This window comes from Procambarus clarkii, chromosome 25 (genome assembly GCF_040958095.1).
Source record: "Procambarus clarkii isolate CNS0578487 chromosome 25, FALCON_Pclarkii_2.0, whole genome shotgun sequence".
Taxonomy (NCBI): domain Eukaryota; kingdom Metazoa; phylum Arthropoda; class Malacostraca; order Decapoda; family Cambaridae; genus Procambarus; species Procambarus clarkii.
The window spans coordinates 6,250,893-6,267,303 of record NC_091174.1 but is presented as its reverse complement, the minus strand read 5'-3'; the positions used below and the strand labels follow the sequence as shown (position 1 = coordinate 6,267,303).

The 16,411-nt window shown below is 41.4% G+C and overlaps 1 protein-coding gene across 3 annotated transcripts in view; it reads left to right on the top strand.

The window, feature by feature from the left end:
* Nucleotides 1–16,411, top strand: part of LOC123756548 (nephrin) — a 61,873-nt gene that overhangs the window by 34,989 nt on the left and 10,473 nt on the right. For all 3 annotated transcript variants that reach the window (XR_011229612.1, XR_011229613.1, XM_069331226.1), the window contains exons 2-9: nucleotides 1,093–1,222; nucleotides 2,585–2,784; nucleotides 5,294–5,416; nucleotides 8,214–8,501; nucleotides 10,746–10,900; nucleotides 12,671–12,812; nucleotides 13,734–13,864; nucleotides 14,202–14,361. Coding sequence is in view for 1 of the 3 variants with exons in the window: in XM_069331226.1 (XP_069187327.1) it covers nucleotides 1,093–1,222; nucleotides 2,585–2,784; nucleotides 5,294–5,416; nucleotides 8,214–8,501; nucleotides 10,746–10,900; nucleotides 12,671–12,812; nucleotides 13,734–13,864; nucleotides 14,202–14,361 (1,329 nt within the window). In the remaining 2 variants the exon portion in view is untranslated. The remainder of the gene's footprint in view (nucleotides 1–1,092; nucleotides 1,223–2,584; nucleotides 2,785–5,293; nucleotides 5,417–8,213; nucleotides 8,502–10,745; nucleotides 10,901–12,670; nucleotides 12,813–13,733; nucleotides 13,865–14,201; nucleotides 14,362–16,411) is intronic.

Below are 16,411 nucleotides of genomic sequence, written 5' to 3'. Positions count from 1 at the left end.
TTAAACTACTACTCTTCTTCTCTTATCACCTGTGCTTGTTTAACAAAAATTATCTATTACTTTAATATGTTTGTTAAGTAATTGCCCATTACTTGTTAATATGTTTGTTAAGTAATTGCCCATTACTTGTTAATATGTTTCCTTGTGTATCATTCCTTTTGTAGTGGTCCTTGTGTACCGTATCTTGTGTACCGTACACACGTAATACAGCATCTACATATCCTCATCTGCGGTGAGCAAGTCTCAACTCTTGGGCCCTGCCTTACAGGTACATCTCTGCTTCCTCTGACGCTTGGCACGTTCCCTCCTGAATTTGTGAAAGGGGTCTTCTCTTTGCCTCCATGCTATGCACCCATGGTATCCTCTCACCCTCCATGCTATGCCCCCATGGTATCCTCTCACCCTCCAGAATATGCCCCCATGGTATCCTCTCACCCTCCAGAATATGCCCCCATGGTATCCTCTCACCCTCCAGGATATGCTCCGATGGTCTTCTCTCTCCCTCTATGATATGCTTCTATTGTCAGTGTTTCAACCAACAAAATGTTTAGAGCATAAAATAAAAACAGGCTATCCAAAAATAATTAAATTTATCTCAATCCAGGAACTTCATTTATTAATGCAATTATGAAACAAATCAGTTTTGATAACTGACTAATACGTATGTAATTCGACCTAGGGCCCAATTAATATGATAATTCACCGAACCCCCTCAAATAATATTGCAAAGATTATACTAAAGTATGACTTGATGAATCACTTAAAATGCTGTATTATACATTAATCGCGTTGTTATCACTGAGTAATGATAAGTTTAGTGTAATTAATGTATTGTTCTGACATTAATGAAATAGATTATGATACCATTGATTAGAGGAATCTTATATTTAATATCCACACGCACACACACACATATATATATATATATATATATATATATATATATATATATATATATATATATATATATATATATATATATATATATATATATAATTGTAAGAACTATATCGTGTCTTCCCCCTCAGTATTGACTAACAGCTAAATCACTTGACTACCAATTAGACCTTAAAGATTACTCTTCTCTGGCAGTACCTGTGGTGGCTGTGACGGGGGTGAGAGGAGAGGAAGTGGCACTGCCCTGTGAAGTATCTGGCACTCCTCACGATGACCTCTACCTCTTGCTGTGGTTCAGGGAGCCTCTCACCACCCCTATCTACAGGCAAGTCTCGTGCTCCACTACCCTCTCATTCCCTGGTATCTTCAGGTAAATCCATCTTCTCATTAACCCCCCACATCTACAGGTGTCTCTATCCCCCCTTACCACCCTTATCTACAGGTGAGTCTTAGCCTGCCCCTCCCCCTTATACAGGTGTCTCATGCATCCATTCATCACCATCACTATATACAAATAATTATCGCACCCCCATTATCTCTTGTAATTAATGTATATATGGGAAAAAATCCTTATAATTCGCCACCCATATCTGTAAGGCAAACTTACCTCTTTTTGCCATCCAATCCTCTAACATCTATTTTTACGGATGAATGTCACCCTTTTCCCACCTATCCAACCTTCCATCACCCATTTCTACGGAGGATAGTCCTTCGTCCCAATTGGGTGGGTAAAAACACGACCATCCGTGGCTTTACCATCCCCGGGGGCGCGCGTATGTGTGTGTAAATACTAATCCAGGACCCTTCTGCAGCAGCGGCGTATACAGGGTGCTTGAAGTGTTTGCCCGGGACGTGAGCGTACGTGGGCGTACGACCCGTCGAATTGCACGGCGTTGCATGAATCTGGTCGAGTACGAAAGACTCCTCGCTAGTGGAACACGGGCCTAAGGCAAATCGCTGTTTGAGTTGTGGTTCTTGACGGAGGTTCGGATGTGTGAAATGCTTAGGTGGTTGGGTTATGGTGGTTGTGATGGTGGTGGTGGTGGTAGTGATTGTGGTGGTGGTGGTTGTGATTATGGATTCAATGGCTGTGATGGCGGTGGTAGTAATGGTGGGATTGGTAATGGTAGTGGTGTTAATGGTGGGATCACAATAACAAGTCATGGTTTTCCTCTAGAACCAAAACAGTAGTAGTCGTGGTTCTCTCTACGAACAATTCACCAGCATTTCTTCTCACAACAGCAGAGAAACGCACACACAATAACCTACATGTATACGGGGCATGTGTCTACATCTGCAATGGCTAATTTCTAGACGAAAGTGTAATTCTTATGTCATCAATAACCGCGTTTTGATCTGTAATTGTTGTGATCAAAGACAATTCTTGGACGCGAGTTCGATCCCACACACGCTTCAAAGATATCAATTATATATCTCGCTCTTGTGACTTCGTTGTGTAAAATAATAATTTTTATTTTGGTAAATATTTTGGGGGGGGGGGTGAATAATAACAAACCATTTAACAACTATGATCTCGTGGTATATTAACCCCATGACCTCTCATCGTTAACAAGAATGACCTCATTTGTTGGGGGGTAGAAATAGCCTAAGCTACTCTATCTCATTGAGATATATTTCTTTCTTATCTCAATAAACATACTTGAACTTGAACCTCATTTGTTGGCAGGTTGGACGAGAGGTCAGAGGAGGAGACGCAGTGGTCAGATGAACGCGTGCTGGGACAGCGAGCCAGCCTTGACCTAAGGTCATCTCCAGCCGTGCTCCGGGTCACTTCCCTGACCTGGGCTGACCAGGGCCTCTACACCTGTAGGGTCGACTACCGTCTACAGCCCACCAGGACTACGAGAGTCAACCTCACCGTCGTAGGTAACGTTCTCTGTCTTACGAGGTCGACCTCTTGGTCACAGTAGCTTCCCGCTCCTACTTACACCCACCTATTTCGACTCTTTTTATTGTTTTGTCACATATTTTTTAAACTTGGCTACCAAGTTAGTTAATATAATACTAACTGATGGTATCCGCCTCCATGAACAGCTTTTAAGCCATAATCGAGATAGAATTCGAACATCAGGTAGGAACTGTTCGGTAAATACTGGTAAGTTATTTATCACCCTCCAATCATCCAATCACCACACCACCACCCTACCCAATAACCAACCAATAGGGGGGGGGCAGAAATAGCCTAAGCTACTCTATTGCTTTGAGATGTATTTTTTGCTTATCTCAATAAATATACTTGAACTTGAACCAACCAATCCCTCTCCTACATAATCCCTCCAACTCCCGTACCCGTACTTACTCTCGTACTAATCTCTCCCGTACTTACGGGCTATTCATGCTCGTGCCACCTCTTGTGGTGGCTTAATCTTCAACAACAACTCTCCCGTAACCTCTTTAAACTGAGAGAAAATAAGTCAACATGACACCAATGGAAGCAAATTTGTCGAAGAAACCGCCAGTTGGAAAAACCAGTCTTTCAAGACCTGAAGTTAGGTCCTGAAAACTCTTTTAGGTAAGTACTTCTTTAGTCTCCCGCCCATACCACCATTCTCTCCATATCATTCAATTACATCAATAAATATCAAATGATTCAATACCCTGAGTCGGTATTTTAAGACGGAAAACGCCGTAAACGCCGTGAAAAAAAGGCTTTTCTTACGCCATCGTAAGAAAAGGGGAAACTCAATGAGGACATATATAAACCAACACGTGATGAAATAAAGAGCTTGAAGAGCGTGATGAAATAAAGAGCTTGAGGAGCGTGATGAAATAAAGAGCTTGAAGAGCGTGATGAAATAAAGAGCTTGAAGAGCGTGATGATATAAAGAGCTTGAAGAGTGTGATGAAATAAAGAGCTTGAAGAGCGTGATGAAATAAAGAGTCAGGGAGATAGAACGAGGAACGACCAGTAAACAACAAAATCTCTCTGGACCCTTGGTGTTGTGTACTGAGCAGGTGTCGACACTCTTATGGCTTAAAACAAACCAAGAAGCAAAAATAAATCGACAGCAAAACACCTGAGAGAAATTTGTTAGCTCTGCCGTGTGTGCTTGTGAAACACGTCGAGTGGCAAATGGAAAAAAACAGGGGTCGGCTTAGGAGGAGGAGGAGGAGGAGGAGGGTATTGGAGGAGGATTAGAGAGGAAGAGGAGGAGGAGGAGGAAGAGGAGGAGGAAGAGGAAGAGGAGGAATGAAGGGGACTGTGAGTTGGGTGCATATTTTTATTTTGTTTTATTTATATATACAAGAGTTCTTAAATTCTTATACATATTCTCCCTCCTATTCCACTCTCACTTGCTTCCTTCTCCCTTTGCCTCTATCCTCTTTCATTACCTTTTGCTGCACGCTACCCCCCCCCCATTTTTCTTCCCTTGTACCCCTCCCTTTCCTCTAGTAAAATTATCTTTAAATGGTAAGAGGGAAATTCTTGACCCAAGGGGCAGGTGCGTAGCTGAGTATGGCTTGTGAAGCCTCTCTGGCTGAAAGGATATGGGGAAGATGAGAGTCTTGGTTACACTATTCTTTTGACCTAAAGGATAGGTGACAGACTAAGTGTTTGCTAATACCCCTGTCTTGTCTTCCCATCTTCTCTTGACAACTGGCATCTTCATCCCTTCCTATTTTCCTTAGCGTTTTCCTGCCCCTTTTTAAAATATCTAATACAAAAATTAATTATATATTTAACATAATATTTAATATAATATCGTGTTTCACATATTTACACAATTAAACTCGCCCACACCATCAGAACAGTTTAATCACAAATATCAATTCCCTTTTCTTCGTAAAGACACATAAAATAGTTTGTTGGCAGTTTAAAAATAGGGTCCGACTCCAGCCAGAAACAGCCGAGAAAAATGCCTGACTAAAATTCCAGACTGAAGAACCCTTTTTATATTGGTAAACAAAGGCACACACGCTGAATGTTCAATGGGCGGTCGTCTCCGCTGCTTCTGGAAGTACTACTAAAGTTAGTTTAAATATTATGATCAGTATTTTATATCTGAATATATTCTAAGTTCACATAAGACCATATAACAATAACATGATATTTTGAGAGTCTTATTAAGTTGTACATAATAACTAATGATATTACGAGAGACTGAAAACATTAGAAATACCTGTGAGGATATATGGACAAAGAGCAGAATTGGTCTGATAAGTGGTTACTCAAGTTCAACCCTAATACGTGCAAGGTGACGAGTCTGTGATTGGTGGGAGTAACTGCATATATGTGCACTAGGTTAATGCTCACTAATGTATATACCTTAGTGTTGGTAATAATACAGAATTTCTACCAACGTCCTGTAAGCAGACTGATGTGTCTCTGTGCACAGTTCGGTCTCCCCACTCTCTTTCTCTCTCTCTCCCACAGCGCCGCCTGAAGGGGTGAGTATAATGGCCGGTGTTCCGAACGCCTCGCAGGCAGGACACATTAGCCTGGGTGGACCTTACCTACTGGGAGATGTCCTCAGCTTCACCTGTGTGGCGCATGGAGGTAGGTCCCTGGGAAGTTCAGCGTGGAGGAGTGCATGTGTATAAGTGTATATTCTTCTGTGTGTGTGTGTGTGTGTGTGTGTGTGTGTGTATGTGTGTGTGTGTGTGTGTGTGTGTGTGTGTGTGTGTGTGTGTGTGTGTGTGTGTGTGTGTGTGTGTGTGTGAGTGTGCGTAAAGTCAAACTACCATTATTATCCTGTGACGCCTTCCCAGACAACCACCGAGGGTATTAAGATACTACCAAGATAGACTACATAGGCTAGTTGCTTATATTTTCCCAAGACAACTTTTCTCTCTGATTCTCCTGTGATCCTGAGAATCACAGTCACATAATAATGTAACTGTACCTATTTGTACAGTTTATTTGTCATATTATTATCCACACAATCACTCATATATACCAGTAGAGGTAATAGTTAGAAAGCCATCAGATTGATACATAGATTGTTACTGATGTTCTTAGAACTGGTATATAGTTACAATGCCAATTACGTTAACAATACATAGGAAATCACCTCCATTTCTGAATGATTAATAACATTGCGCTCATTTAGATGTTTAAATATCAATGAATCTGGCTAGTAACTGGTTGGGGTGACCGTGATAGGTTTAAACAAACAGGTCACCTGCAACCCGACAAAGGAAAAAAATTAGACATCTCTCATCCATTAATTAAGGCATACACCTCTGAGTTGGCATAGATCAATACTAAACTGGATTTGTATCACTCCCTCGGAAGTTCCATAAAAACGACAAATATTTGTCTGCGAACCTTCATGCATGTATAATCAACTTGCAGAGCGGACTTTTATACCAATAATCACTCTCCTGGGACTCCCCCGCTAGCCTCACTTGTAAACAAAGCCTGACACGTTTTTCTTCTGTTTACCGCGAGTTCCTGCATTCACTACTGCCTAAAAGAATTTTACATTTTTTGTTTTGGTTTATGCTCTTGTGCTTGCGTTTCCGTGTTCCTTGGAATTCTCGCACTATTTTGTTATTTATCCGATGTCTTTTGGAAATGTTGGCGATTTCGCTTCTGCCTTTCTCCCCATATTCATCAAGTTTTATATTTACGAACTTCAGTTCGCTTATTAATTAAATTTCTATTATTTGTAATTCTTCATTTCGATGTTCTTCGAAGACTTGTAAACAATTTATTCCCTGAGGAGTGTTTTTAGACATTAATATTATTTATTTCTTCAGTGCAGTAATTAATGCTTTGGCTGATAAAATGTTAAAATTCTCACATTATTTTACATAACCTCTGCTTATTCATATGATTATTATTACTTTTATTATTTATTATTTGCTTTTTTGTTTGTCTGTAATTGAAATTCTAGGTATGCTCAAATAGTTTTCAAATTTCGTATGTCACATGTTGGAAAGTAATAAAGTGTGTTAACATGACCAAGCCTACCAACCATGGATAGAGGGTAGATACCGGCACTAATTACATAGGGATTTTGAAGTGATTACCTCCAAGGTTAACTCCTCCCTAAGGACATATTAGTTATAACACATTATTATTAATTACTTTTATTATTATTATTACTATCTTTATCAAATCTATAAATTGCAGATATACCAGAGACAAAATTAAATATATTTTCAGATATTAAAAATGACAGCGAGACATACATATCCTTTGGTGGTATACAGCTGCTGGACATGTTATTTTCTTCAGGTGCTGTCATTATTCTCCGCCTAGATTGAATTTTGATGACCCACATTTTCCTTTCCTGAGCCGCATTTTCATTTTTTTCTTTTACAAATTTAAAATTGTTTATCTGTCGAAGCAAACTTGTAGCCATATTTTGGCATAATGTAATTTTCATCACTGCTATTTTTGTCATGGTTTTTTTCATCTATTTTCATAAAAGATTAGATATTATAATATCCGTTTTGTATTAGACAATATTTCGTAGAGATGATTCATGACAGAAGTGTATAAGGAGCTTTTCTATACTGAAACTACGATACATTCGTTGTATCCATACTTTGTCATCCATGGATCTAATTTTATCACTCTCTCACTTTCAAACACAAACTAAATTCAACCTATTTCGTCGTTCCCATACTTCAGGCATTGAACATAAGCATCATAAACACAACACAGGCCTATAATATATATATTGCGCTCTCTCTCTCTCTTTTACATCACTAGACTGATAGCGGTTCAAGAGCTGAAGCTTAATATTACAGGCATAAAGAGAGTAAAGTACCACACACACACACACACACACACACACACACACACACACACACACACACACACATTAGGAAGTGATGTGGTGGAGGCTGACTCCATACACAGTTTCAAGTGTAGATATGATAGAGCCCAACAGGCCCAGGAACCTGTACACCTGTTGATTGACGGTTGAGAGGCGGGACCAAAGAGCCAGAGCTCAACCCCCGCAAGCACAATTAGGTGAGTACAATTAGGTGAGTACACACACACACACACACACACACACACACACACACACACACACATGGGCATCAACTGCCAGTTATGCAGCTCATATTCCTGGACATAACCTGCCACCACTGCTAAGGAGACAACCATAAAAACAGAAATAGCGAGAGGGTTAGCGAGCGAGCCATAAATACCTGGTCAGTATATGGCCATTCAGCTGACTGTCGTACCAGGACTAAAGAGCACAGCTTCTCTCGGCACCCCCTTGCTGTTGTCATATATCCTGAGAGAGAGAGAGAGAGAGAGAGAGAGAGAGAGAGAGAGAGAGAACTGACGAGAGAAGGGGAGTGTACTGCAATATGTCATCTGTCACCCACAGGTACTCCGCGTCCTAGCGTCGTCTGGTACCGGGGTGCGCACCTCCTGGACGCTCTCATGGAGTCAGATCTCCTACAGGAAGGCGCTGACCAAGTCTCAGAGGCTCCTGGGCCGACAGCACTCCCTCTGGGGGACACCACGAAGGTGATGCCCTATGGTGGTGAGCCCTTCAACACGCTTCACTTGCAACCTCTCAGACGCGACCACCTTCTGCAGGAGTTCAAGTGTGAAGCATCTAATACTAACCTCACACTGCCCGCATCCTCCATCCTCACCCTCGACATGAACTGTGAGTAGGATTTTATCCCACGTATGTTTTTTTTTTTAATCCCATGTGGGTGGGATTATATTCCATGTAAATGTGGTATTTTCTCTATTTAAGTTATGATTTTGCACCTATTAATAGTGGGGGGTTCCCTCTGTGAGTAGGATTTACGTCCTTTTGAGGCAGCAGTAATCGCTATATAAATAAGGATTATCTTCTTACAGCTTATTACGGGCTATTCATGCCCGTGCCACCTCTTGGGTGGCTTAATCTTTATCAATCACTTACAGCTTAGAAGAAAAAAACACTAAATAAAATATTATCCAAAACATCGTTTTCAACTTGAGAGGAATTTTGTATCAACTTTAACTTGAGAATTATTGACTAAGTTTTAAGTGAGCTGAAGAACTACAACGAGTAGTGAGGACAACTTGGTCAACATAACAGTGCTGACGCTGCTTGTTGTTCATAATATATGCCACCTGGAAAGTATTGATTATAGAGGCCGTGATTCCGTTCGCAGTTCATGTTGAAAATCTTTTTATGAAAGCTAAAGAGCTTCAGAACTCTTTTTTTTCGATTTTTTGTTTACAAGTCTCAAAATTACAATAACCTTAAAATGACAAACAAAGAGCTGAACAATGTGTGTGTCATTGCTGTTATCTCCTCTCCGTCTAGTGCTGCTGGTGCTGAATGAACTCAGACATGTCTTAAATTTTTCACCAAGTATATGAAACCAAATAAGTAACTACCATTTTTTTCTAATCATATCAGTTTGCTTGTAGAAAGCGTCTTGAATAACGCGACCTTGATGTGGTTGCTGTGGATAACTTTACCTACAGATAAAGCTACAGAAATCTCTCTTCTACATCGTACTTAAACCTTTTAACTCATTTCCCTTTTGCAGATGCAGGCCTAACGTAAGACAAAAGAAAATCGCTCTAGCATATCAAAATGTGTTTCTGTTACCAAATTCGAACATGTTTATCTGAACGAAGCTGGAAAAATTAATCCATCGAAGTTTCCCTTTTACCTGGCCCAGAACCGGTCAGTGGATGAAAATGTTAATTGTCAGTAAAATTAGCAGAGAGGTTCAGGCACTGAAGCGATAACTAACATACTAAGAAACACACAGACTTACGAAGAAACTTAGTCTCGGAAACTAAATGATTAATACTCGCAGTCTGAGACGCTAACAGTGAGAAATTGTTATTGTGAGAAATAACAGCCTAAGAGACTATGGACTCACAAATTAAGAAACTGACAAACTCACAGACTAAAAGAACTAGCAGCTAAGATGCGTGTTTTGTGTCTCTCACAACTTAAAACGGGTACCTTTTTTTCTCCACAAATCCTATACTCAGTCACATTCACACATCGTCATTTCATTTGAAAACACCTAATTTATAGTTTTATCGTTCAAATATTCATTTATATTCATAATCTACTCATAATCAATGCAGCTTCACTACGTTGAATAACGTAACTATGACCTAAGTTATCCTAATTTAAAATAACTTAAACTAACCTATGCCCAAGGTAATCTAGCCGAACCTCACTAAGCACAAACACACTTAACCTAACCTAACCTAACCTAACATAACCTAACCTAACTGGATCTGGTACATAGCTCGACGCGAACTCCCTACATTAATCAACAATATTTCATCAGCTCGTAAAGTTGAGAACTATAACACTTACCTCCTTCGACCGTCCACCAGATGTCGTCTCTCCTTCCCTTCTCTACGAGGTCCCGTCTCTCCTCTCCTCTGACAAATATATTGCAATGCAGATTTGTTTTATAACGAAAACAATTAAATTAAATGAATTGGAGAGCGGCAAGTCTAAGAGTCTGAGAGTTGAAGAAAACCTAAGACTGAAAAAAGCCGAGGATAAGAATGGAGTAGGAGGGGGGAGTGAGGAGAATGAAATGCAAGGAGAAAACGAACGAATTAGTGGAAGAATTGACTTGTGTTCACTTAGCTTAATGAAACACAAAGGTGGATGCGGCGTCGACAAGTATATGACATTAATTGTAATTAAATATAAACATAATCTTCAACAACTGCATATCAACGATATACTAATACAATATTCATACATGAAACATTCTTTTAAACAACATATGCAAACGGTATAATAAATTTGTAAACACGTCAAGCAAATAGTTTTCCCAGCATGCTTAAAACTCTCCTACATTTCAACCCTTTATTGATACATCTTACATGCGCTTTTAACATGCTACAGTTCACTCCTTGCTTCCCTTAGTGCCGCCCTTGAGCGTGGCGATCCAGACTCCTGACGACCAGCTCCTGAGGGCGGGACGGGAGTACCTGGCGGTGTGTCTGGTAGTGGGCGCTCGACCCGCGGCCACCATCACCTGGTGGAGTGGTCACCAGAGAGTACTTCAGGCCACGGTGTTGGTGAGTGTCCGGGGCAAGGGGCTGGGGGACCTGAAGCACCGATACCGGGGGGCTTGACGCCGGTATTGGTGTCGGACCCAAGGGGGCGCTTTAAAAGTAAGAAAATCTTGTGATGATCATGCAAAACAATGATCTCACTTCTGTTGTCATTTTCCCATTACACGCCTCCTTTTACTTTCCTCACCCACCATTTTCCCCTCCCACAATTTTCTCCTTCTGTGCTTTCTCTATCGTATCTTTCCTATCCCTTGGCAGGATGGTGGGGGAGGGACCAGAGGGCCGGGGTGGAGCCGGACGGAGTAAGCAGGGACGTAACTCTCTGTAAAAGCCGCCACAGCAGTAAATGTAATCATAACTGCTGGTCCACAAGTTATTACGGCTCGCTTATTTATAAAGCAACTCCCCTGGCATTAATATCCAACCTCACCATCCTGGCCATTGTTCAGGAGGCTGGGTAAGGGGGTCACACACACACACACACACACACACACACATAGGGGGGTCTGGTAGCTGAGTGGATAGGGCACGGGATTCGTAATCCTGTGGCCCGGGTTCGATTTCTGGACTATGCAGAGACAAATGAGCAGAGTTTCTTTCACCCTGATGCACCTGTTACCTAGCAGTAAATAGGTACCTGGGAGTTAGACAGCCTTTACGGGCTGCTTCCTGTGTGTGTGTGTGTGTGTGTGTGTGTGTGTGTGTGTGTGTGTGTGTGTGTGTGTGTGTGAAAAATTTTTAGTAGTTAGTAACAATTGATTGATTGACAGTTGAGAGGCGGGCCGAAAGAGCAGAGCTCAACCCCCGCAAGCGCAACTAGGTGAATAAACACACACACACACACACACACACACACACACACACACACACACACACACACACACACACACACACACACACACACACACACACAGCCATTATTGTAAGGGCAGCCTTACAATAACAGGTGAAATTAATTCAGGTGGTCAAAGGAAAGGCCTCAAGCCGTCTCCCTGTTGAATGAAACCTCGTGAAATCACTACAATAGCACCCATCTCTCCATGGAGCTCTTCATATCCTTTCTCAGAGACGAGAAAAAAATCTGAATGAAATATAAAGGCTTTCTTATCTTTCAGTTGGTTACAATATTTTTAATACATTTTGGCATTATTTTTTAAATAGGGAAAGTGAGGTAGTAGTGGAGGAATTTAGATAATGAATTTTGTGTTTAAGTTTTCGACAATTGACGATTTAATTATCAAGTCAGCAGATAAGTAAATTTAAGATAAAGTCTTTACATTCAACAATTTTGACGGGAAATATAATTTGAAATTTATTTTCCTCCGTTAAACAATGATACACTTAATATGCGTAATGTCCTGTAAGGTTATATTAGTGAACCGGAAGCATGAAGGGCAGCGAACTCAGCTTAAGTTAGGTTAACGTCTATTGTCAGAAATTTGTTTCAGTCGATAATCACGAAAGCCGCTCCTGTTCATCTTGATAAATAAGGGCTAATAAAGGTTCACATTATGGCTTTACTAAGGACTGTTTGTGTTTGACAAATGTATTCTCGTTCTTTTTGTGTATATTTCTTTACAATACAGACAGGTTTCTAGTCAACATATCGTGAAGTTCACATCGTAATGAGTTCAAATTTAGGATAGATATGTTTGAGTATAAAGTATGTCTGGTACTGAATTTGAACGACGTGGAACCATAGCAACAAAAATTGTTCTCGTGCACGTTTAAAATCCCCATATCTCTCTCTCTCTACGTGTATTTCGCCTCCAGACCTCGGAGGACCAGAACGTGACCGCAAGTAGCGTTGTCTTCACCCCACGCCCGCAGGACAACGGGTCATTCCTGCGATGTATAGCCGAGACTTTCGCCTTTCCTGCCACTCTGGAGGACACCTGGAACCTCACCGTGCTCTGTACGTAGCCTCCGTAGCCTCATCGTAGATAGTCCACGTTGCATCTGCAGCTTCGTCAATTCTGTAACAGCCATTACTGCATCAGGAGTTCTCATAGCCTCATCACACAGCTGCATCCGTAGCCGGAGCATAGCCCCTCTCTGCATCCGTAGTTTCAGTAGCCTCTACGATCTTCACTGTCTTGTTACAGGAAGACTTCATAATCTAATTGTACTCATCTCTAGGTATTTCGTATTTACCATAGTGCCATTAACCTCCGGAGCCTTTTGGTGTAGTCAGTCGTTGCGGTCTTCCTCAATCTCTCTTTATATGTTATGGTGTAAGACTTAATAGCCTAATGTGCAATATATTAGAATCGTTGTAGTCTCGTTGTGCAATGTCCTTAGCCCTTGCAACATTCAGTAGTTCTGCACATAGATCCATCGCCTACCATTGAATAATCAACATATTACAGCAAACCAAGGGCCACTGAGCGTCCCCACCCCCAACAACAAGTACAGTGGCAGGTGTTTAAGAGGAACTTGAAGGCGCGAGGGGTTTTGTTGCTTAGATCAATACAGACGAATTGGTAAATTCAACGTTTGTCTTTTTTTACATGATTGTACTTGTATCTATTTATGTATTTTGCCTCTGTATGTTTGTAATTCTCTCTATATATATATCCCTTTATCTATCTCTCCATCAAAGGTTTTGATTTGTCTGAATTGGGTTATGCCGGGTTAAATTAGTTTGATTTTAATAAAAAAACAAAAACAAAAATAATCCATTGGCAAACCGCCATATTTACGAAATAGGTGGGGGGTAGAAACAGCGTAAGCTACTCTATCCCTTTTAGATGTATTTTATTGTCTCAATAAACGTACTTGAGCTTTACGAAATAAGCTGTATCCTAATAGAAAATATAACCTTCACATCCGCCAGACGTTCCGCGGGCCCAGTGTGGGTATGGAGCGTCGCTGGACGCTGACAACATCAAGGAAGGGGATGATGTGTACTTTGAGTGCTCCCTGGACGCCAACCCACCCGCCACCCGCATCTCCTGGCAACACAACGTGAGGCTCCAGCCACTGCTGACATTCTGCATTGATATCCCATAAGCTCTGTTTTTGAAACTCTGATTATAGCTAATGTTTTCCCATGACCAGATACACTTGTTTTCCCTCAGGCACTTGTTCACCCTCTAGCACGTGTTCACCCTCTAGCACGTGTTCACCCTCTAACACGTGTTCACCCTCTAACACGTGTTCCTCATCTAGCACTTCATACTTCAGCATTTGTTCTCCTATCAATAATTGTTCACTTGCTCTCCATCTACTCTACTTCTTCCTGTTGGCCTATAACAAATTCCTCATCGTTTTGTTCATGTTCCAACCACGTGTTCTCTTGCAGAACATGGCGCTGACTCAGAACGTGTCCGGAGGGGTGATAATGAGCAACCAGACGCTAGTGCTGCAGAAGGTGGGTCGGTGGCGCGCCGGTCTCTACTCCTGCCACGCCCACAATGATGTGGGCGTGGGCGTCTCCAGCCCACTCTCCCTCGATGTCAAGTGTGAGTACGTGAGGGGTGTGTGTGTATTGCTTGGAGGGTCGAGCGTCTGCTCCCAAGCCCCGCCTTTTGGCTGTCATTAGTTCAGTACAGGAACTCTTTTTTTTTCTACTCGTTTTTTGTTATGTTTACATTTAAAGTTGTGTATCGAATTGGCTTTGTGCACGCAGGTGTGTGTGTGTGTGTGTGTGTGTGTGTGTGTGTGTGCACGCAGGTGTGTGTGTACGTGGGTGTGTGTGTGTAAATGTTTGTACGTCGGGGTGTGTGTGCAAGTGTGTGTACATGGAGGCATGGGTAAGTATCTACGTGTGAGTGTGGGTTAGTGTATGTGTGGGTGTGGATAAATATATGAGTACGTAGGGATGTGGGTAAGCGTGAAAATAAGAATGTGAGTACACTGGTGTTTAGGTGGGGAGAGTGCACGTGGGGGTGTGGGTAAGTGTGAGGGCAAGAATGAGAGTACCCAGGTGTGTGTAGGTGGCTGTATGGTTGCGTGGGGTGAGTATGAACGTGAATGTGTGTGTGTGGATGAATGCACGTGATAGGACGTGTTTAGTGTATGAGTGTGTGTGAGTGTAAGGACGTGAGTGTAAGGGCGTGAGTGTAAGTGTGTGAGTGCTAGGAAAGCTCCTGTGTAGTAAGTGTGGGGAAGTACATATGTATCTTCTAGTCGTTGAACACCTACACATTATTAATACATATAATAATGAACAGAATGATTAAAGCTGTTTTAATAATAATAATAATATTAATACTAAATAATATTAATAACATCAATAATTAATAATATTAATAATAATATTAATAATTAATAATAATAATATTAAGAATTAATAATATAGTAATAATAGTAATAGCAGCAACAGTAATACAAGTCTTTCTAAATATTCTAAATTCTAAGAGTGATAGCATAGCCTTCACATGCGTCAAGAGTTCAGTGAAAGGCAAAGCTCTTGAAACGTGTAAATGAATTTACTGTAGTGTTCCCCTCCTCACTACAGTAGCACCTCTCCGTACTTTGCCCCCTCGAGACGGCCGCTTCGGGGGATTAACTTTTGAACTGCAGCTGTGAGGAGAGTTAAAGTTTGTTGAAAATGTTGCATCTATAAAGATTCGCAGGGGAATTTGCATTGCCTTCTTGATCAAAAAGAATGGCTTTTAGCTCTCCCTGTGAGGAAACGAGGTGGTGAAAATTGTCTTTTTTTTGTATATGTGTGTGTGTGTGTGTGTGTGTGTGTGTGTGTGTGTGTGTGTGTGTGTGTGTGTGTGTGTGTGTGTGTGTGTGTCTTGTCGTAATTCACACGTTCCAGTGCCTCTTCCTCTCGTTTTTATTTGTTGCTGGAAGGATATAAAATTTGATTGTAAACATTTCCTCAGTGCGAGACGCGAGGAAATAAGAAATGGGAGTAAGGAGGTGCAGGAAGTGCAGTTCATGATGTGAGCTTGGCCAACAGTTCAGGCAGCAACAGAGACAGGCAGGCAGGGATACAAACAAGCAGACAGGCTGGTAGTTAGGCAGGCAGGCAGGCAAGCAAATAGACAGATACGGAGTCAGCCAGTCAGGCAGGCAGCCAAGCAGGTAAGTACACAGAGGCAGGTAGCCAGGCAATACAATAAGAGACAATGCAAATAGACGCATATTTTTTCAGTCCAAATCGTTGTGCTTATTCAACGACAAATGTAAAGGTTGGATCGGCCTCTCTCAGAACTAACTTGCAGAAAGCAACTCTTGTTGTGCCACCAGCACTCTTGTTGTGCCACCAGCACTCTTGTTGACGCACCAGCACTCTTGTTGACGCACCAGGGATCTCGTTGACGCACCAGCACACTTTTCAGAGTGTGGGTATCGCAGCATATTCTCACAGTGTCTGTGACTATCACTATTCCGGAAACTGAATGCTTCTTAGTCTCTTATTTTTATCCCATACGACACTCATCTTACAGAATAAACAACCATCCTAGCTATTGCTGCACAACCCTTTTTTGACCTATCAGTCAAAAAAACCTTCCTAGAAATTTGAGTTTGATCTTAAGACTAATAAATTGTCCTTCT